Source organism: Eretmochelys imbricata, chromosome 15 (genome assembly GCF_965152235.1).
Source record: "Eretmochelys imbricata isolate rEreImb1 chromosome 15, rEreImb1.hap1, whole genome shotgun sequence".
Lineage (NCBI taxonomy): Eukaryota > Metazoa > Chordata > Testudines > Cheloniidae > Eretmochelys > Eretmochelys imbricata.
In genome coordinates this window covers 32,632,964-32,656,126 of record NC_135586.1, presented here as the reverse complement: position 1 = coordinate 32,656,126, position 23,163 = coordinate 32,632,964, and the positions used below count along the sequence as shown (strand labels likewise).

Genomic DNA, 23,163 nt, shown 5'->3' with positions numbered 1-23,163 from the left:
TGATCAGCTGTATAATGTGCTCCCTGCAGGAAACTCCATTTAGCAAGTAAACAGCCACATTTGCCACTAACTTTAGCTTCCAAATCATCCCAAGGTCTGTCATCATGTGTAGCATGCTGCAATAATCTGAGCTCAGGGTGTCAAAGGCATGAATAATTGTAGCAAGGTCTATGTCTGATAGAAACAGTCACTCCTCAGGCACAGATGAGTTGTGGAGGCAGTGTTCTTGGCCAAAATTCTTAGCTCTGAGCAGTCCCAGAATTTATAAAGAGCTGTGTATTGTATACCTATGAGACAACTGAACAAGTACCAGTAATTTCAGCAGTCAGGTGCCCAGAATTGGATGCACAGAGCATCCTAGCTGTTTGTGCATGCCACAGCTCTAGTAGGAGAGACAATTTCCTCCTTGCTACAAGATGAAGGTGATGCGATTGTTTTACGCATGCCCCAAAACTTCATTGGCCTTTTTTGCTGGTCCCTCCCTTTGCACACTCTCGCCTGGTGTGCTCTCTGCTTGCAACTACTGCTTCCCAAGTTTCTCCTTCCCACCGACTATCTGTATTTAAGATTATTTCCCCCTGAGGTATTTATTAGCTGTATTTTCCCAAATTGAACCTCATTTTATGTTTTGCACTGTTATAGGCTGGAGAATGAGTCACTATTGCTTAAATGAATTAGGGTGGGTGAATTATTATTTTTTAGGACACAAACTGTTTTCTAAAAAAGAAAAGGAGTACTTGTGGCACCTTTAGAGACTAACCAATTTATTTGAGCATAAGCTTTCAAGTACTCCTTTTCTTTTTGTGAATACAGACTAACACGGCTGCTACTCTGAAACTGGTTTCTATTACTCACCCTGTTTCATTCATATAGCTTTCCAAATTATTCACCTTTAGGGCTGAAATCTTCTGTTCTTGGTTTCTGCTTCAAGGTAAATTTTTGGAAAGCTCAATCAAAGTGCTTTCAGTTATGGGATAGGATAAAATATCCTCTGTGGGAAGGAGAACTTCCAAGATCCTTATACAGCTGAAGTATAAAAAGTAAAACTATATATGGGTAGTCCTTGGGGATTAAAATCCTAGCTTGTTGTGGGGTTGAGGCAAAGGAGAGATAATTTTTATAAGTAATTATAAACCATTTCTAAGCATGCATGGTGTGAAGCTAAAATTGAAGCAAAGACTTTTGAATCTCAGCCCTCCCCGCCCTCCCTTGTGGCATCACTGCAAAATTCTGCCTTACTGGAGGCTTATGCAGGCACAGAAGCTGTAGCTGGGGCATTTTGTATTTAAAAACGTTTGCAAGTGTCTAATTGAAAACTCCTCAGCCCAAAAAGTGTCTTAACATTTGGAGCAAGAAAAAGTTGTGGGTGGCAAAAAAATAATAGAGTCTTTGATGGGTGTGCAACCGTTCCTGCATTCTACAAATACAAGCTTTTACTTACAGGAAAATTGTGCCATTCTGTTGCAGAGATGCAGCTCTTCCCAGCGGCAACTGATGTGATGTAGTTTTATTAACCCAGTTTGACAGTGTGGCCAAAATTAGGAGCAACAAAAATGGGGCATTAATCCCTGTCGTCTTTCCATATACACTTTGTTAGTTTAGTGTTTAAATACAGAAAATTCTCCCATCCCATTTTCTTGGGAAAAACAAACCTTTTAAAAAAAATGCAGATTTCTTAATGCAATATTAAGTTGGTCAATTCTGAGGTAATTTCTACATTCCCGATAATTGTGATTTTTAAGGTTTTTACAGCGATATTAAGTTGGCCTATTGCACATGTGCTTTTAGTGTAAAACAGAATTAGTAAATACTGTATTACAAAGCTTGATTGTTGCTGTTGAAATATTAACATTTCCTGATATTTGTGATTAAGTCTGCTATATTAGATGTATCAACACTGTATGTAAAGTACCTGCCCAGTCATACGCACCCTTTGCTCTCCCAAATTCAGTGGAGGGCGATCTGTATTTACTTTTTGTAATGAGTACTTAACAGTTGCAATAATAAAAGAAATCCAGTGCACTCAGATTTGTGGTCGCTCTCATTCATTATCGTAGGGCTAGTCTGTGCTGGCAACGCTAAAACGCTTTGATGTGCCTGTGTGGTCACGGCGCAGTGCTGGGGGAAAGCTCTCCTAGTGCTCTAAAAAGCCACCTCCGTGAGGGGCGCAGCTACCAGTGCTGAGCACTGTCTGCACTGGCGCTTTACAGTGCTGAAACTTGTTGCACTCGGGGTGTGTGTTTTCACACCTCTCAGCGTGGAAGTTGCAGTGCTGTAAATGGCTAGTGTAGACAAGCCCTTGCTTTGCATCAGCAGTAGTAATTCAGGGATCTCAAGTTACTGTACAAAATCTTCATTCCTGTTTTACAGATGAGGAAACTGAGGTCCATGAGTGCTGCGGGGTGGTGGTGGCCTGAGACGTATAGGAGGTCAGACTAAATGATTTGACCGTCCTTCATTGCCTTAAACGCTGACTCTCTGAAGTGACTTGCCTGAGGTGTCACTTCATGTCAATAGCAGAGCTGGATATAATTCTTGGGTCTCCTTACTCCTCCCCTGCTTCAACCACTCAAACGTTTTGCCTTATAACAAGTGTTTAACATGGGGTTGTACTTAGTTGATTACTTTCTACTTATGTAATTTTACTGTCTGCCTAGTATTTTATAAAAGGTCAATGAACATAATTGATTCTGCCATTTTTATGAATATCTGTGGAACAGATGGCTGACTATTTATTTAGATGCTTATTTTATACATTCAGTTTGTTCCTTTTCTCTTTCAGCCGAGTGGTTTTACCATGCTCAGTGCAAGAGGTATGTACTCTCTACCTTTCTAGTTGGGCTTTGTGGTCTTATTTTAAAAACTGATTAGCCGGGATCCAAATGTTGGTTCGGTGCTGTGCGTCCACTAGTCTACCAGATGTGAGATACTGTCCCATCAGTGAGGCAGAACAAACTTGTCTCAGCTCAGTGAACTTCAAAGCAGACAAATGACTACAGGTCAAGAAACTTTAGCTGCTTCCAAGCCAATCCAGTGCTTATGATCAAGAAAAGGAAATTGTAAATCTCTTCATTGCTGCAGAAACTTCCTGTTGATCAGGCATTGTGTGACTCCAGCTAATACAGTTCTGTCCCCCATAAAACAGGGATAGGGACACTCTTTAAGTGTCTGAAACTGAGGATTTAAATGGCACTGAAATGCACTTAAGTAAAGCTCACTCCCCCAAGTTGAACAGAAAACTTCCTGTTCTAAGGGGAAATGCAGCCTCTTTCGTTTACCTTCTGGTAGCTAGTTCCATCCACCTAAATAGCTTTCTCCAAAGAAAGCTGTGTTATATACATGTGTACTGACCTCTTGAGTAACTGTGTTCATGTTAAAGCTGCAACACTGGAAATAAAACTAATCATTTCACAATTTTACTAAACTAAAAACACTTAAATAGCCATACTTGCATGTCTTTTGCCAGAACAGAAATAGTGTTTCGTAGTTCTCTTGGGTATCATGGAAAATTAATAGCACAAAGAATAAAATTCTTGGTCTGTCTAGTGAGGCCCAAGATTGTATGCTGTTGTATTAATGTGGAACAAAACAAATAGATCACAGAGCCTGTTTTCATGATCCATTAGACATATTTTTCCAATATTTTGTCATTCTCTAGTGTGCACTTTCCTTATACTAAAGTGTCAGTTTGCTTGCATGTAATTATGTCCATACAAAGTTCTCTGGTCAAATTGAAATATCTAAATTCTGACACACTAAACAGTTTTCCTCTGTCCCATTTTAATGTTGAAATTTTGTATCTCTTAATTTCAGTATCAGGTTGGGCAACTTTACTCTGTGGCAGAAGCTAGTAAAAATGAAACAGGAGGTGGTGAAGGAATTCAAGTCTTAAAGAATGAGCCTTATGAAAAGGATAGTGAAAAGGGACAGTATACCCACAAAATCTATCACTTAAAGAGGTAAGGGATCTATTTGGGTTCTTTCTGTGGGGGAATTACTGACTCATGATTTCCCAGCTCCTATTTTTATTATGTAAAAGTACAATACACTGCAGTCTTGTCCAGGAAATATTTAGAGCCAGTTTGGAATTTTATAAAGGGTAATGGGGAAGAAGAAGAGCACACCATAAAATGGGTCTGGACGTCAAAAAAAAGTTTTAGGCACTTAATTCAGAGGAGACTTTTCTGCTGTTTTATACAGCTCATCAAATTGCTGATGTTAAATACATGAGTTTTCCCAAAGCTTGTGATACTTCGGCCTGTGCTTTGGTTAGTGAAGAAATTCATGGCAGCAGGATATCGCCACTAACATATATTTTTGACAAGACTTTACTTGATGCCTTTCCCTGTGCGATGTGAGCACTACCTCAGCCAGGCTACAGGTCCCTGGACTGTTCCTGAAATTGGGCCATATTTGCTACCAGTGAGCTATGTTCTCTTCTTTTTACAATTATGGAAGAGGAGTTCCTCTGAGGTCATTTTCTTGCTTACTCTTTTGACACACATGCACCAGTGTGATGTGTCTAGTATAAAAAGTGGTTTAATATCTTGGCTACAATTGTCTTCCACTTCTACTCTTGAATGGGAAATGTTCATTAATATTTGCCTATTAAAGTTGTTGCTGGAATCTTGCTACAGCTGCTGGGACCCCTGATCTATTTTGATCTTGTCAGTACTGTAAACAGACTGTCCAGTGGACCAAAGAGTATAGTTCTGTATCTATTACAGTTTTCTTTGAAGGCTTAAATAATATAGAACAGAAGGTTGTAGTTAAGACCTAGAAAAAACTGACTGACTGACAAGAAATGGATTGTTGAACAGAACTTCCTTCTAGCTTTCTGTGATTGGTAATGTCAAAGTTAGGAATATAACTTTCTGACCTAAGAAATTCCTCCTTGGTTGTCTTTCATTTTCCTTACCTAAAGTGGATATGGGATTCAACTAAGCCCATGCTTTGTGCTAGTGTTTAATTTGGTAGGTGTATGCAGTACAAATTGGTAATGGAGATGTGCCAGGGCTTCATTTCGTCAGGAAGCTGTATGTGTTCTACTTCAGTTTAAAATTAAGATACTGGTAGTTAAGTGTGTTGCTACAATTTTGTGGTGTAGCTAGTAGAAATTGACTTGTGCGGAGTTTGCTCACCAAAGTTTGAGGAGTGAAGCCCTCCTCCCTTATTTTCTGTTGGACTACTCAGCATGATAATCACTGGTGTCGTTTTGCATGGCTTACTATATCTAGTTTACCATTTTACAAGAAATCAGAATTTTCAGCTCTTGTAATTGTTTAAACTGCTCTTCTTTTGTTCCTGCAAAAAATTATGAACATGAGCCTCCCAGCTGGCCTGTCCTATTTCTAGAGCCCCTGTCACAATAGTATTTCGGAACTAAGTGATTTAGAGATGTGTATTAAATAAGAAGTCTTAACTTGGGTCATTAGAGTATGACTTGTTTATAGACTGCTTTTAATGTGGGGTTTCTTACAGCTTTCCAGTTAGTTCACTGAGCTCACATGTTCTAAGAATACATATTATCTTTTTTAAAAGAGATCTGGAACTCAGTAACGTTTAACTTTTTGATCTGGTTCTCTCAGAATATATTATTCCTGGGGAATTCTGCGCTGCTGTGCAATGCAGAATTTAGCGGAACTCCCTGTTTACCCTGCAGAATTTCTGGCTGCCACTAGGGGCCGCTGGACTCTGCGGAGCCCAGCTCAAAGTGAGCAGATCGCCCAGCCTGGGAGGGCTGGAGGCTGCACGCTCTGCTTGATCCTCATTCTCCCAGGATGGGAGAGGACCTGGGAGAACCAACCAGCTTTGGCAAAGGGTGAGGGAGGGCAGGGCTGTATCACAACACGTCCCCTGGTGGGACAGTAAAGAAACAGCGGGGAATAAAGGCTCTGGGTGTGCTGGGGCCTGGGGGCTGCCCTGCTGCTGGGCTCTGTGGGGAGGGAGGTGCTGGTGTCTGGGGCGGTGCCTTGCAGCTGATCTCTGCGGGCCCAACACAGCCCCCTCGAGCACTCCCAACTGGGACTGGGTTGTTAACTGTCTACCCCTGGGGGAATCTTTTTTGCTGTTGTCTGTATTGTTGACATACTTGTTGACAGGTATTTTGAAATAAATAACCAAAATAATTGAAACTGGAGTGATTATATTGTGGTGTTTTGACAAATAAAATGTGCAGAATTTTGAAGAATTTTAAAATATTGTGTACAGAGTTTGGGGGGTTTTTTTTGTTTTTTTTTTTAATTTTTTGATGCAGAGTTTTTAATTTTTTGTTGCAAAATTCCCCCAGGAGTATAATATATAATAGCCACTTTCTGTGATACATGAGGATGTAATTCCTACGTTTAAACTTCAGTATTTTACATACCTAAAACTAGAGCTGGTTGAGCAAAACTCCAATAATTTAGCTAACTCTATTCCATCAATTCATGAAGAAATTATTCATGAATAACTTCTTCTGTTTGACAAACTCCTTAAAAAGTGAAAAACCCAAAGGCACTTTTGCAAGTGCACACACATTCATTAAATTAAATGTAGAGTTAAGTATGTCCTAGTGCATATTAATCTCTGGATGGGAATATCCCTTAGACAGGAAGGTATATTATATTTGAAGGATTGTACTCTAAATGGAAAGGGGGAAGGCAAACTGAAGGCACAGGAACAATAGACAAACTAGGGTGAGGCAATAACAGCAGGGAAGGCTGCAGATCTCCTTGTCAGACCTGGGCACAATGCAGAGATTACACTGGTGGATGTTGTTGAAGGTCTCCTGGCAATGAATGAAGATCCATTGTCCATTGGAGATATTTTCTATCATTGGCTTTCACTACCATTGATTATGAGGTGTTGCTGACTTGCGTGCAGAGGGAGTGGATATGACTTCTCTCAGGTTGCTGACCATTCCCAAGGGAGGAGGATGAATCCTTGTTCATCATCCCCAAGAGTGCTCCCATGTGGAATCAAACAGATTTCAATTTTATCTCCCTGACAGTTCAAGACCTACATGGAATCAGTGGTGGGGGAGGGGTGTTAATGAGGGGTATTTCAATATGTTGTGTGCTTTCTCATTTGACCCAGCCGGTGCTGTCCAATGCCTGATTCAGTGTCTGTGGGAGACTGAGGTGACAGCAAAATGAGATGTCACTCCCAGCAGAGAGCCAAAGCAGGAACCCCTTTGGTTTAAAAGAGGGAGCTGCTCACAGGGTCCTGAAGTGGTGAATGCATTTCTTAAATAGCCAGATTTGTTGTTCTCCAGCTTGTGCTACCTAGGCATTTGGGGAAGGAGGAGTATGAGAAGAGCTAATGTTTATCGTAAAGGTGGGGAGTGGTGACTATTTGTCAAATTTTAATTCAGTCTTTGATTTGTTATTTTTCTAGTGTGGAGTGAGGAGCAGCTACTGGTCCAGTCTTTTTATGTGGCTTTTGTGTTTGTCAATGGTGCATAGAGCTTGGGATGTGTGTATCTTTTGTATATAAATCAAATAAATGTTGTTCGGCTGGCTCACGTCTGATCCTTGGGTGGAAGAGTGTGGTACAGGCACTATTCAGTGTAAATTATACATCAACTGAAGTTACCCAAATGTTAGGATAGCCAGATCTTCATGTCTCTGCTAATTAGATTTCAGAGTGGTAGCCGTGTTAGCGTGTATCAGCAAAAAGAACGAGGAGTCCTTTGTAGCACTTAGAGACTAATGTTTATTTGGGCATGAGCTTTTGTGGGCTAAAACCCACTTCATCAGGTAGGTTTTAGCCCACAAAAGCTTATGCCCAAATAAATGTTAGTCTCTAAGGTGCTACAAAGTACTCCTCGTTCTGTTTTCTGCTAATTAGAATAATTTGGTCATAAAGTGTAGTAAGTAATACCTTATCTATTCACTTTAAATACTGAAATCTCATGTTTGCTATCAATCAGTGTTTTCCTATTCAAGATTAAACTTGTTCATGTCAGATAATTTTTTTTTTTATTGCCAAACAGAGGTTCCAGCTTGGCAGCATGAGCCAAAACATGAGCTGATCTGTTGGAGCTAACTACAAGCATATGGAAAATTATATCTGGAACTTAATGTACAGGGTTGCTGTGGCTACTGTGAAGTTGTTAGAATATTTTTGTTGGGTTGGCTCTGGCTGGCCCATTTAAATCTGTTTCAAGCATTAAGGTTGAATATTTGAAAATAACAATACGTTATTTTGCCATTTGTTCTGGATCTCTCCATCTGGTCAGTCACCAGTCGTACCTATTGAAGTGTGAACTCACTAACTCTACAATCATGTTGAAGAGGTGATCTTTACTTACCAGCCATTCTTTAGGGAAAAGGTGACTTTTCCATTCCATTTGAGGTAGAAAGAACCTTGAATGATTGTCCTGAGTGTTGGACTTCAGCATGGGTTGCTGGCCTTGTTCTTGGCCCCTTCATTCTTTTCTCCAGGTAGCCCCACTGACGTTTCAGCTTGCTTTCTTGATCTAACAGGGCATGGGACACTGAAAATATTCTCCATTTTAAAGGGAATCTGTTCAGGAACTGGGTATCATCAAACACTAGAGGTAGTGAAATGATAAGGAATTAAAGCAGGCCATAGGTTCAAGTGCCATCTTAAGCAGTAATTTCTTTCTCCTCAAGAAATCAGATAAAATCCTAACTTGAGTTGCAAGAGGTAGCAATCTAACCACATAACATGGCATTTGTGAGTAATCATTATCTGCTATGTGGGATCAGTTGATGTGAAAAGGAACAACTAATTCCTGGAAGGTTGTTGCAGGCCATTCTTTAAGTGCATGGGCAGAGCTGAGTGCAGATGTCTGTACTATAACTACCTTAAGTCTGTACCACTGATTACAATTTTATAAGCTACAAACTCGCAGTCTTCAAAAAAAGAAATAAACGTTTTAGTGTTGGAGCTATTCCTGATCCATTATGGATAATGAGAACCACAACTGTAGATAGAATCTCTCCTGTTTCAGGGCATAAACCAATCACCAGTTGCCTGGGGTTCAGAAAAACATATCTTTATGGGGTTTCTGTACTTTTCTCTGAAGCATCTGGTCTGACCACTCTTGGGGAGAGAATTCTGGATTAGGTGGGCCTTAGGTTTATTCAGGCCTGACAATTCCTATACTAAGAATCAAAATTTACTTAAGACATAACTGGGATAATTTAATTGATTCCTATCCAGGTTCTAGATCAGAGCTAACTGAGCTACATGACTTCATCTATGTCACGTCATGCTGCTAGAGAGATCAACAGACCAGAACCTTAGAGCAGAGTTTCTTTAGACAATGGTGTTTACGGTAGTTGAAGAGAAAGGAAAGCTAAACTAAATTTATGATTGAGATCATGCTGCTGAAAATGTTTAATTGACTCCATTACTTTGGGAATGGGAACATTATTGCAGTTCATACAAATTAAACTGATTGCTTGTGCATCATAATTTTTAATATGCTTGGGTAAAAAAAGTGCCTTTTCAATTAGATTGCTAGAAATCATTGTGGAATCTCATTCAGTTGGCAGAGCTGTAACAAACATACACTATTTTGCTCTTCACAGTAAAGTTCCTGGGTTTGTAAGGATGATTGCTCCAGAAGGCTCCTTGGTATTCCATGAAAAGGCTTGGAATGCATATCCATATTGTAGAACAAGTAAGCTTGCTCTGAATTGATTCTTACCTTTTTGCCATACTGCTTAGAGATGCTATCAAGTGGTTTAGGCCCCAAAGTTTTGTAATTGGGTGGAAAATACCTTACAGGTCACTTTTTGGCAAACCTACTCTGGCTGAGCTATGCAGCCATGAAAGACGACAAAAGTTACCAGCAGATTCTAGTCCCAAGACATAATTGTGTGCTGTGCATGATGTCTCCAGTACCAGACTAAAGAGTCTGACTAATGTCTCTTTCCAAATCCAGGATAAAACTTGTTAGGAAAGAGACATAATTTACAGTCCCTAAAAGCTTCTGCAAAGGATGAATGTAAAGGTTAAAAATGACAATTGTAGATAGCAATCAAAGTTCCTTTGATCTGATGCACTATTCATGTTTACTGTCCAGAAAACGCTTTGGTCTTCAGAGGAGGAAGTTGCGTAAAGGAGATGCATTCACCATATTCCATTTCTGAAGCTTTGATTTCTTTAAATTTCAAGAATCCTGTCCCTTTTTTATTTTTTGGCCCGTCTTGTTTCAGTGTTTAAAATACCTTAAAGCATACTTCATCTTTAACATTAACAAATTGTTTCACAGAAGTATGTTGATGAATGGTTTTATTGTGGGGTTATCTTATTGAACAAGGCGTTTTTAATGAGCAATTGTTATACCTTCTGTATATAACTCAATCTGTATTACAGATTGCTTTAGAGTTAAGACTTTTGTGACAGACCTGTTGCACATATTAACACTATTTTGAATGCCTTCTTTTCCTTTTCGTTGCATGTCCCTCTGGCTTTCAGTTGTGACGGTGAGTACCTGGATTATTATTTGTTTATGAAATGTGTTTTAATGTGGCTCTTGGTTATTAAAGTTATAACTGACTTTCTGATGCTGCATATCTGCCAATCCAGACTCTGGTTTACTGATTAGGTAAGATTCCACCAGTCAGAAATCAGAATTTTCAGATCCTATACTTGCCACTACTTCTCTTCCTTATTCTCTTGTTCTGCTCTCATCACTCACGCTGCTCTTCATAATTCCTGATACTGGAACAGTACACCACAGCCAAATGATTTAATAGCTGTGAATATATAGTTTAAAATGGCAAGAGTTCCACAGGAAGCTATCCAGGAAAGGGAAGAAAGTGCCTTGGGGTCTACTTTCCTTCAGCTTAGCATAGCAGACTAGCTTTGCCCTATTGCATCAAACGCTCTCCAGGCAATTATGGCAGGGTCTGGGCATGTGACTTGTTTGAAATTGATAGCCAATGTCTCTGGAGGAGCTTTCTTTCTACCAGAAAGTGGTAAGTACTCTCAAGGATAGTCAGAGGGATGCAGGCTTTCTCTAGTTCAGTGGTCCTTTTGTGAAGGCTGGTGCTGAGGAATGCTGATTGTGTGTCCAAAATGCAAGTACATAACCTCTTCCTGAAGCTGAAGTGAAAAAACCACCCAGCCTAAAACATCCCCCAGCAATCCCTCATAGGAAGCTTTAGTTTTCACCATAGTCTTTGAGAAGGGTAAAACCTCCAATAATGCCTGAATCAGTGTATATATAGCGTTATCTGAGCTATGATACTCTGTTCCCTGCATAAGGCCAAATTAGCCTACTGTATTTATGCATCTCCTCTGTTGGATTCACTCACTGAATTTAGAGGTGGAAAATACTTGGGTCTTTGAACTTCCAGGAGACAGAATACTGAATTAGATGGAGCACAAGTCTAGTCTGGAGTGGCAGTTCTTGCTGTGGTTCCACCCCAGAGCCAGCTGCTGAATTTTCCTGCTGAATGTCCTGCTTGGAATCATTCAAGTTGAGTGTAGCTGTAGAAAGGGAAAAGATTAGCACTTCCTCATTTGATTTATTGTGTAGTGCCCAAGAACTCAGAAGTCTCTTCTGTAGATATAGACAAGAAATGCTCAAAACAGTGTCATTGCACTGAGCAAAGTTAATATCCAAAGTGGTAATGGTTTAATGAAACGGACACACAACTGCTATCATAATTTAATGGGAATTTGTGTAACCTCCTGCATCACTTTGCAAATTTGGCCCAAATTTGGCAATGCAGTAAAGTGAATTTTAAATGAAAGTTAGATTTCTATAAATGAGCAACTCCCTTTGTGACTCTAGTTTGGCCCATCCTGCAACATTATAAACCAGTGTGTTAAAGCTGGATTAGTCAGAGTAGGAATGACACCAGTGGGTATTTAAACATTGAGCTAATATCAAACAAAAAAGCCCTTCTCATTGTTAAAAACTGTTGTAATGTGTAAATCAGTTTTTGGTCTCTTCTATAGTATATAGCCACTGTAGCTTGAAATTAGTCAATTGACCCTGGGATACTTGGCAGAAATACACCCTGCCAGCATCTGCAAATATAATGGATCCTGCCTACAGAGATAACACTGATACTGTCAGAACTCACAGACCAACCTTTCCTCCACATGGAGAGCTAAAACGTTTGTAAAACATTGAAGTGAGGGCATCCTATCATCCCTGGAGCAGATGATGGGTAATCCAGCATGGAGTGAGTTAAGCTTTCTGTTACAGAGAAGGGCTGGGAATTTGGGAATGCTTTGAGGGACCAGACATTCTCATTGGGAAGCTCACATTAACTCAAGCTCCATTTCTATAGTCCTTTTATGTAATCCATGACAACAGTTCATAGTTCTTTGTGAAACTGACATCCAAGGTAATAGCTGTAATGTAAAAAGTGTTTTTTTCCCTGACAAATGAAACTCCTTCATTTGCCAAACTTTTTTCAGTCTTACCAGTAGGCAGTTAGTCTGAAAAGTCAGCTCTTTTGAGGCAGTATGATGAAGGATCACAGGTCAAATCTATAGGGTTCCTTGACTGTGGGAATAGCTGGGTAATAAGACTGGCTCATGTTCAAAAATTCCTATTCCTGATTGGTGAATGGGCTAACCCAGAATCTGGATTGGTATCACTTAATGACTTAAATTTGAAACTCGTGCTTGTCATAATGGTAAGTGTCTCTTCAAAGACTGTTTTTTAGTTTTTGTAAAGTGCCTTGCCTCCTTTCTAATATTTTTATTAGCTGGAAGCAATGTTAAATTGCTTGACCTGCTCTCTGTCAAGCAGATTTCATTTCTGAATCTGAATTTATTGTGGAATCACCACTGTGGACATTCTATGAAAACAGCTCAGCTCTCACTAGAGACCAGCTATACAAGGAGTTGCAGATGGGGCTGTAAATCAGGTTTAGCTTGACCAATCGCAGTATGTGTACACGCATACATGCATGCAAGTGCATGCTTTCACTTTGTATCAGTAACTGCTTTCCTTGCTACTCGAGTGGGGCGGAGGAGGGTGTGGAAATTTGTCTGTTAGGTGGAGTTTCATGATTAGGCTGATTCTTGCTTGCATATTTCTACCTGCCACTGGAAATTTCCACTACATCATCCGACGATGTGGACATTCACTCATGAAAGCCTATGCTCCAATACGTCTGTTAGTCTATAAGGTGCCACAGGACTATTTGCCATGATTAGCTTTGTTACATTAAATTTCATGTTCCCTGGATTTTAGCATTAACTCACGGAATATTAAAAAATAAAATTGAAAATTCTTTTGGGACATTTCCTACATTTTAGTACTACAGGAAAGACCCCACAGCAGAATAGTATTTTTGCATGGGACCTTTTGTTAAGACGTCTGTCATAGTCAGTCTTAATAAATAAAATCCTGACTTTAGAAGAAATAGAAAACTTGCTGTGACATGGGTTGGGGGATACTGAAACCACTTGGAAGAGTCCAACTGAAGTGTTTACAAATTCTCCATATTTGTATGGGTAGGTGTCCTGGGTATCTAGATTTTACCAAATGACCATCATTCAAGTTACTGCTTATGCTCTAACCAATATTTCAGGTTGAGGTGTAGGACATCTAAACTTGTCTGTTTCCATGAGCAGTAGTGAGGCCTCTATTTCTGTTCCTATCAGAGTTAAAATCGGAAGCAAAGTTGCTAGTCAAGGCCTACAGTGCCTCCTCTGGTGGAGAAATGAAGTTGTTAAATGTAAGATTTAAAAGGGGAAAAAATAGTCACCCTTCTGCTGCTTGGTTTTGTTTTTTTACAGAATGAATATATGAAAGATGACTTCTTCATAAAAATCGAGACCTGGCATAAACCAGACTTGGGGACATCAGAAAATGTAAGTCAGGGTCCAGTAGTAACCGAGCGTTTGCCATACTTACTGCACACATTGAACCTGATGGACCAATATCCCTTTTCTGGCTGTGGCCAATAGTTGATGCTTAAAGGAAGGCAGCCTCCCTCCAATAAATAATAAAAACTACTCCTCTAAACCAATGAAGCTATTTCTCCTACAGGCGTGGAAGGAAGAGGTTAGAGAAAGGGAGATGTTTTTATTTATTTTCAAAGCTTAAGAGATCTTCAGATCATTCAGTGAATGGGAATTGTATAACTACCCTAGATAGCTCCTGAACACTTGTTCAAAGAAACTTCTTATCCTGGATGTCTCCTATTCCAGCGGCTCCAGCAAGGGCTTTAAATGAATTGTACTGGTCACTTTGAAGGCATACACTCAGTCCTCTTTGTTCAAGCATTTTATTAATGTTTCATATTGAAATTCCTTTTTTCAGCTAATTTTCTGTCTGGAAATATCCTGGATTGGTCCCTCTCAGTGTAGCTGGTTCAGTGCCAGTACGGTGGTGCGTGATTTGGGCTGTCCCCTTTCTCTTCTCTAATGAAAGAGTAACCAGATACTAATGGTGGGCCCCTAGACAAATATAATTGTCCATTTTCAGTGTTTGGATGACTTGCCTGGACCCTTGTTTTTCACGCAGGCTAGAAACCTGCAGAGGGGATGACTTATGCTAGTGAAAATAGAAAGTAAAAAGTGTTCCCAGACAATTCTGCTTGTGCTTAATCTGAAGTGTATCTATGGCTAACAGCTATATGTATATGACACATGCTATGTATCTGGGCCCTTTGGTTTGCATTAGGTCACTTCTTTTGAGAGAAATTTTAATGGGTACATTTCAAAACAGTATATGGCTAACAAACTTCAAAATGTGCTGGGGTCTCTAATGAACTCATTTGACGTATGGCAGGTTACTAATAACTGGATCACTTGCATTTCAGAGCTTTATGTGAAAGTTGCTCACTAAAACATCTGCCTAGCCTATTGAATGTGTAATGATTCTAATTACAGTGTTTGATGTCATTATCTGTAAAGAAAGTGACAGAAGAATACAATTTAGTCTTAAAACCAAGCTCCTCTGAAAGCACAGAACTGAAGGTTTAATAAAGCTACAACTAGCTTCAGAATCACTTAATTAAATAAATGGTAACTTCGGAGTGTATTCCCCAGATGATTCTAAGAAAACTGTCCATCTCTGTAGAACTCAGAAAAATCTGCGTAATACAGAACTAATGCAGTGCCGCAATAAGGCGACACAGGGTAAAGTCCCTTCTTCTCCCCATTGCAGGTGCACGACTTGGATCCAAACACGTGGAAGAGTGTTGAAGTTGTCCATATTGACATTGCAGACCGAACTCAAGTAGAACCAGCAGTAAGTAGACACTGTGCTTATTGGGAGATGGTTGTCCTGTCATGCTAATTACTTTGGCCTAAATTTGCACCTTTAACATTGGTTATATTAGTTTATTTACAATCAATGGAAAACAATGTGTTTCATCCCACAAGTAAATATAAAATTGTTTTAAATAGAATTATTAATCTAAATTAGGGGATGTCAAATGATTTAAAAAATTGTCATTAATCACGAGATTAAAAAAATTAGTTGCAGTTCTATTTGCACTGTTAAACCGAATACCAATTTAAATTTATATTTTTTGATTTTTCTACATTTTCAAATATGCGGTTTTCAGTTACAACACAAATACAAAATGCACCATGCTCAGTTTTTATTTTGATTACAAATATTTGCATTGTAAAAAGATAAACAAAAGTAGTTGTATTTTTGAATTCACCTCATACAAGTACTGTAGTGCAATTTCTTTATCGTGAAAGCGCAACTTACAGAATTATTATTTTTTTATGTGCTGTTAAATCATCTCATTGAACACATTATTTTTTTTAAACCAGTGTTAATCACACACCTCTGTTTTGACCCTCTTCACTTACAGTACTTCATCACTTGGCGGACACTGGCACAGTTCTACTGTGTTCTCCTGATGTGGAGTGATTAAATATCAGAAAAAGCTAATGGAGCAAATCAGCAAAAGTTCAGGTCTTTTGAATGGGAAGTTTATTTATAAAAACTTCCAGATGGTTCTCTGGATAAAGAGATGGTTATCTGTAGCCATTGCAAGGCTGAATTCCAATACCATTGAAGTACTCTGAGTCTTCAGTACCACCTATGCGCTAAACATGCTTTCACCTCCAGTTCTTGTGCTTCAGGTAACCCACCGACTGCAAATAAATCCTGCCAGCTGCGACAGAGTACACTTAAGAGTTTCAGGGTTGCTGCAATCTCATGGATCAAACAAAGTACAACAGCTTAACCAATGGTATTGCAAAGTGGATAGCTATGGACTGCAGACCACTCATTTTGTAAATGAGAGGGCTAAGAGGTGGTGTTCAAATTGCGTCTTCCAGTCAGTCATACACCCTGCCCTCCTGAGGAACCATTGTATCAGGGACACACGACCTATATCACAATGAAAAGACTACAAGTTTGGTGCTTCTGAAAAATGCACTAGCTATTTGCTTTGGTTGATGATCACTGGACATCCTTGAGTGATCACAGCTATCTTGGAGTCACGACACACCTGATTGATGCTGCATGGATACTATAGTTGTTTGCTTTAACAGTAATACATAAACCTGTGATTAATCGCAACTAATTTTTTAAATCTAGTTAGTTTTGCATTAATCACTTGCATTAACGGCAGTCTAATCTAAATGCTCAGTACTTTTAAATTTTGTGGGTACTTGCTAATCTATCAGGTTTGATTTTTATCAGCACATTGAGGGCAATGGATTTTTGGGAAACAGACAGCTGACTTGATCAAACTGACTTGATCAACATTAGTGTGCTGGTTTCAGTGTGTGAGGCTGAAATTGAAACAGGAATTGAATCCAGCTCTTCTGCATGGCCTGGAACAGAGCTCTGACCTGGCCATCCCTTTTTGTCGCTATTTTAGGAATATATTCTTAAATAGCCCTCCGTTGGGTTATGGCAGGTTCAAACAGATCTGTCTTTGCTGCAGAAATCTCTGTTGGAGAATTGCTATTGCTTCTATCCTTTCCAACTTTATTGAACACTTCTGCCCTTCAGTGCAGCAATTATCACCAGATGGGCTGGTCTTTCATCTCTGCTAGCAGATAGATGGGCCAACTGTAGCTAGAGAAACACCGATGTCATTTCTTCAGCTGTAGCTAGAGAAACACCGATGTCATTTCTTCAGCTTCCCCTCTCCAGTTACTGCTTGGTTGCTGCTATTTATTATTTTGAAGCACGTATTATTTTGCCAAGCACCTCCCATGGTCCCTGCCCTGAGAACTTACGATCTAGTTTCAGATGAGGTGCAATTCAGGGATAATGCAACAAAGAAAATGGCAGCGCCTACACTGGTAAAGTTAGGCAGTTATTTAGTGTAAGTGTGTGTAGTTTGGGTGTTGCAATACTGGATGTGCTCAAGGAGCACAGAACTGGAAAGGACCTTCTGGGTTGTTGAGTCCAGCCTTCTGCTATTGCTGGCAACCCCGTCATAATGTTCATAAACTTAGCAATCTCCATCTTGAAACTAGTTAGGTGTTTTGCTCTCGCTACTCCTATTGGGAGGCTGTTCCTGAACCTCACTCCTCTGATGGTTAGAAACAATCTTCTAATTTGCAGCCTGGCTATAGGCCTGGCAAGCTAACTTGGGAACGGCAGTGCTTGTGTGAGGGGCGGTGAGTGACCAACTAATGGAAATTATTGCAGACGTATTAAATGTCCGCTCAGTGTGCAGCAGCAGTTAAAAAAGCAAACAATGTTGGGAATCCTTAAGAAAGGGAGAGTTAATAAGACAGAAAATATGTTGCCTCTCTATAAATCCGTGGTATGCCCACATCTTGAATACTGTGTGCAGATGTGGTCGCCCCATCTCAAAAGAGATCTATTGGAACTGGAAAAGGTTCAGAAAAGGGCAACAAAAATGATTAGGGGTACGGAACGGCTTCCATATGAGGAGCGATTAATAAGACTGGGACTTTTCAGCTTGGAAAAGAGACGACTAAAGTGGGAATGTGATTGAAGTCTATAAAATCATGACTGGTGTGGAGAAAGTAAATAAGGAAATCTTGTTTCACTCCTCACAAGAACTAGGGGTCACCAAATTAAATTAATAGGCAGCAGGTTTAAAACAAAACAGGATCTGTGAAGGCCAAGACTATAAAGATTCAAAAAAGAACTAGATAAGTTCATGGAGGATAGGTCCATCAATGCTCATTAGCCAGGATGGGCAGGGATGGTGTCCCTAGCCTCTGTTTACCAGAAGCTGGGTATGGGCAACAGGGAAGGCATCACTTGATTACCTGTTCTGTTCATTCCCTCTGGGGCACCTGGCATTGGCCACTGTCGGTAGACAGGATGCTGGACTAGATGGACCTTTGGTTTGACCCAGTATGGCCGCTCTTACGGTCTTATGCATATAACCTTAGAAAAGATCAAGTGGCAGGTAAATATGTTGTGAATTTCCTATTCCAAGCCTGAAATTGTGGTAGACAATACCAGTGCTATCGTCTGTAAGAATGCTAGTTCTGACCACCGTATAGGTTTGTGTATAAATATATGAAGCTATGTTAATTATTAGACTCCAAGGAAATGAGTAGTACGTAAATCTTTCCATCCTGAGGGATTCTCTTAGTGTAAATGCTGCCGTTTACTATATGCCCTTCATGCACCATTAGAGAATGGGCACTACTGTGCTTAGCTGCAGTATCAATGTATTTTGTATTGAAGACTGACCAGGCAGCGTAGCTAAATATCTCTGCTCGGCACTCCTCTTCCTATCTGAGGCATTCTTTGCCTGGTTCCTTTGACTAGTCTGTGGAATGCTTTGTCTTGAACTATTGTTTTTTTAGTCACATTGGTTTTGTTGGAGTGTGGGGATAATGTAAGTGCCTTTCCTGTCTTTTTGTGTGGTATCTTACTGGTACACTGTGGAGAGGGCTTGCTGCTCTCCTGTCTGAGGAAAGTTATATATATATATTTTTCCATTAGTTCACAATTTTTTCTGAAAATAAGGTAATTACATCTGTAATTTTCTAGCAGTTTTTCTAAACTTCTTAAACTTTTGCCCTCATACTAAATGAGTAAACTTTAGCCAAACTCTGTGTGCCAGTTCCTTTAGTTTACAGCTATAATCAAAAGTATAACATAAATATAAAAATAGTAAATTCCTTAAAGATTCTAATGGCATGCATATACTAACCCACACCCAAGTAAAAATGTATACAAATGATTCAGCAGACATCTGCTATTCTCTTAAGGTATACATTTAAACCTAGCCTCTCTTAATCATCTCCAGCACTTTGTCTGAGTAGCTTTTGTGATTTGTATACAAAAGTCACTTCCCAAGAGAGGATGAAGCATTGAAGCATAAGCAGAAGTGTCCATACAATTAACATGAGAAGAGGTTACATTTTTGGAAGTAATCGGAAGGAAAATGAGCATAGTGAAAACAATGAAATTGAAATCGGGTTTGTAGCTATTTCTGAGGAGATTACATCTGCCTTGTTCCAGACCATATTTGATTCCTATTTTGTTTCTAGAACAGCATCTGTGTTTTAGTAATATCATTTAGTACAGATCAGTAAACTTTCTAGCAATGGTGCACAAATACCTGAGGCGACAGAATTTCTATGGAGCATGTGGTACCATCCCTGTTCTCAGAGTGATAGCCGTGTTAGTCTGTATCAGCAAAAACAATGAGGAGTCCTTGTGGCACCTTAGAGACTAACAAATTTATTTGGGTGTAAGCTTTCGTGGCCTAAAACCCACTTCATCAGATGTATGGAGTGAAAAAAAACAGTAAACAGAATATATATATTCCAGCACATGAAAAGATGGGAGTTGCCTTACCAAGTGTGGGTTCAGTGCTAACGAGCCAATTCAATTAAGGTGGAAGTGGTCTAGTCTCAACAGTTGACAAGAAGGTGTGAATACCAAGGGAGGGAAAATTACTTTTGTAGCGCTAACGAGGCCAGTGCAATCAAGGTGGCCCATTTCCAACAATTGACGAGAAGGTATGAGTATCAGCAGAGGGAAAATTACTTTTTGTAGTGTCCCATCCACTCCCAGTCTGTATTCAGGCCTAATTTGATGGTGTCTAGTTTGCAAATTAATTCCAGTTTTGCAGTTTCTCGTTGGAGTCTGTTTTTGAAGGTTTTTTTGTTGAATTGCCATTTTTAAGTCTGAGTGTCCAGGGAGGTTGAAGTGGTGTTCTACTAGTTTTTGAATGTTACAATTCTTGATGTCTGATTTGTGTTCATTTATTCTTTTGCGTAGAGACTGTCTGGTTTGGCCAATGTACATGGCAGACGGGCATTGCTGGCACATGATGGCATGTATCACATTGATAGGTGTGCAGGTGAACGAGCCCCTGATGGTGTGGCTGATGTGGTTAGGTCCTATGATGATGTCCCTTGAATAGATATGTGGACAGAGTTAGCAACGGGGTTTGTTGCAGGGATTGGTTCCTGGGTTAGTGTTTTTGTTGTGTAGTGAGTATTTGCTTCAGGTTGGGGGGCTGTCTGTAAGTGAGGACTGGCCTGTCTCCCAAGGTCTCTGACAGTGAGGGATCGTCCTTCAGGATAGGTTGTAGATCCTTGATGATGTGCTGGAGAGGTTTTAGTTGGGGGCTGTAGGTGACGGCGAGTGGCGTTCTGTTACTTTCTTTGTTGGGCCTGTCCTGTAGTAGGTGGCATCTGAGTCTGTCAATCTGTTTCTTCACTTCACTAGGTAGTTCTCACTAGAAATGTAGCTTGAACATTTGAAATAACTTTTTCTTAAAGTTGTTAAGAGGACTTTTTAAAATATTCCCACTTGAGAATGAATACTTGTTTGTTCTGAAGGTAGAATGGAGCTCTGCTCTGAGTACTCTATTCATGGCATGTTGTGGAGCTAAAAAATTCATTTTGTGAGCTCAGAAGCTTGGGTGACACATCTGTTGTTCGAAGAGGCCTGGGAACTTCTTGTCTGGCTCACAAAAGTTGAGTCTACATTACAAAAACGATCATAGCATACCCAGTGGCTTGTCAAGGGGTATAGACATTGTGCCTGAATGAAGGGGCGAGTGAGAGCCCTAGTTGTTCCAGACTGGCTCCAGATCCAGACCTTATCTTGTGAATCTCTCCAGTTCCAGTAGGCTTGGCTAAGTGAAGGCACTCAGTGCCAAGACTTCCCCATGCAGACAGTGTGTTTAATCAAGAAGTGAATTGCAGAAGCTTGGAAAAAACGAGCTAATCCTATAATGTGCAGATGTTTCTTCACCAGTCCCATGAAGCCCGGCTGTCTACCTCTCTGAAGTGCCGTCACTCTAGAACACATTGGTTTTGAAGAGTATCTTATTTTAAAGATGTTTTGAAGTGCTTGCTCTTTTTAACAAAGTTTTAACCACTGCTGGCCTGAGCTCCTGTGCTCGGACTCCATTGCTCCAGAAGAGATTTTGGTAGCTGTGATGTCCCCAGGTGATCCATCCTAAGGTGTGTTAGTGATCAGTAGCCAGGCAGCAGGGTGTCATGGAATCTAACATTAACAGGTTAGTTTGGGAAAAAATGCTGATTTTGTTTCAGCTCTCTGCTACTTGGGCATTCAGCACAGAGTGGTGGGTTAACTAATGTTCCAAACACCCTTGCAGTTTGCTGTATTTTCTTGAAGAGCTGTTGTCTGAGATGGTTGTGCCTGTGGTCACCAAAGTTCTCTTGTCCCTTCAAGTGCCCAGTAATGATGTAATAGAAAGGACTGAGGAAAACCTCACTCTTCGTGCCCAGGGTTTCTTCCCTGCTTTGCTTGACATCTCTTCTATTCCAGAAGACTGGGCTATGAACCGTGTTTGATTTTACAGAACCTGCAGAGATTTTCTCATTCTCTTGGAGCAAGGGTTGAAAGGATTAAATTGGTTTGCTGAGCTGATATCAAACACCACATTTACCTTGTCTGCTGTGTACTATACCATGTAATTCTCTCAAACTTTAGCCTGCCTATAGGAAGGATTGTTGTATCTCCTGCGATGCTGACATCAGGTATTGGCTTTGAAAACTGAACAGCTTTAACATGCCTTCCATGATTTGGTCACTCCTTCTCAGTTCCACCCTATGGACCCTAGGCTATACACCTTATGGTACAAACCTACCTGTCCTTGTGTTATTCCATGGGGCTCATAAAAACCATGGGGCTTGGGTCTAACTTGTTCTTCCCACTTCTCATTATACTATTTTTATCTCCTTCATCTATCCCTATCTCATGTCTTCTTCCAACTTGCCCTGCTTGCCTGAAATAACCTCCCTTTCCCCATCTGTCAGCTCATTTAGAATGCTTCTAAAAGACCATCTCTTCCATGAATCTATCAACCTCTGAATGCTGCTCCCTTCTCTTCTGGTCTGCTTGTATTATTTCTTTTGCTAGTGCATTTACATTGTAAGTTAGCCTGTTACCTCAAATATGAGACTTAGAGAACAGGAGACAGAGCTAGCAGGACTGTTCCAGAAGAGATCTTAATGAAAAAATGAATCTTGCTAATTCATTGCTTAAATCTCAGCATTTTTACACTGAAGTGTAACGCTCATTGCTTCAACCAGTCTTTCCAACATACCTCCACCAAAACACTCATGCGCACACTCTTCCTGGAGAATGAGCAGAGTAGTGGTAAAAGGTTGTATATAGTTGTACCTCCCTGAAGCACCGTGGTGAGAGGGTAGGCAGTATAGCTGTAAAAAAATCTTCTTGGTACTGACCTGTTACTGTGTAGTGAGGCCTGTGCATTTGCAGTGCTGGATCAGTCAGATTGGATGGAAATTCCTGGCATTCAAGCTCTGCCAACAATGGCCATGTAGCATGATGTGTCTGCTAACCAACAATGATGACACTTAACAGTCTAAAGCTTAAAGGTAAAATTTAACACAGGGCTGAGGTGAGAACTTTGAGAGATTCTGTCCACCTGGGCTCTCAGTGCTGTGTCCGTTCATGTTCAGGAGGTTTTCTTGAGAAAGTCATATGGAATCCTAACTAAAATATGAATGGTTCCATGTAAAACTGGCTTAAGGTAAGCCCAGGGATAGAATTTTCATCCTTCTGTAACTTCCCTTTTTACACGTGCCTTGTGGGTGCTACAGTCCTGGGAGGCTGAACTGAGGCATGGGCTCAATTATAACTTCTAGCAGTTGTGGTGACTCAAGCCTGTACCACCCCAATAGTACTGTTTTCGTCTACTACCTTGGTCTCTGTTGGCGTGGCCACTGGCCCAGGTTTTAGAACCATTTCTCTAGGGAGCCTGGGATGGGTCTCTGTCACTCTGAAAAGAATTGCAAAGACAGAAGCAT

The 23,163-nt window shown here is 40.2% G+C and overlaps 1 protein-coding gene across 1 annotated transcript in view; it reads left to right on the top strand.

The window, feature by feature from the left end:
- PITPNB (phosphatidylinositol transfer protein beta) overlaps nucleotides 1-23,163 on the top strand; it is an 80,825-nt gene that overhangs the window by 5,653 nt on the left and 52,009 nt on the right. The window contains exons 2-7 of the mRNA XM_077834940.1: nucleotides 2,783-2,813; nucleotides 3,814-3,959; nucleotides 9,543-9,634; nucleotides 10,435-10,442; nucleotides 13,726-13,800; nucleotides 15,101-15,184. Coding sequence (XP_077691066.1) covers nucleotides 2,783-2,813; nucleotides 3,814-3,959; nucleotides 9,543-9,634; nucleotides 10,435-10,442; nucleotides 13,726-13,800; nucleotides 15,101-15,184 — 436 coding nt within the window. The remainder of the gene's footprint in view (nucleotides 1-2,782; nucleotides 2,814-3,813; nucleotides 3,960-9,542; nucleotides 9,635-10,434; nucleotides 10,443-13,725; nucleotides 13,801-15,100; nucleotides 15,185-23,163) is intronic.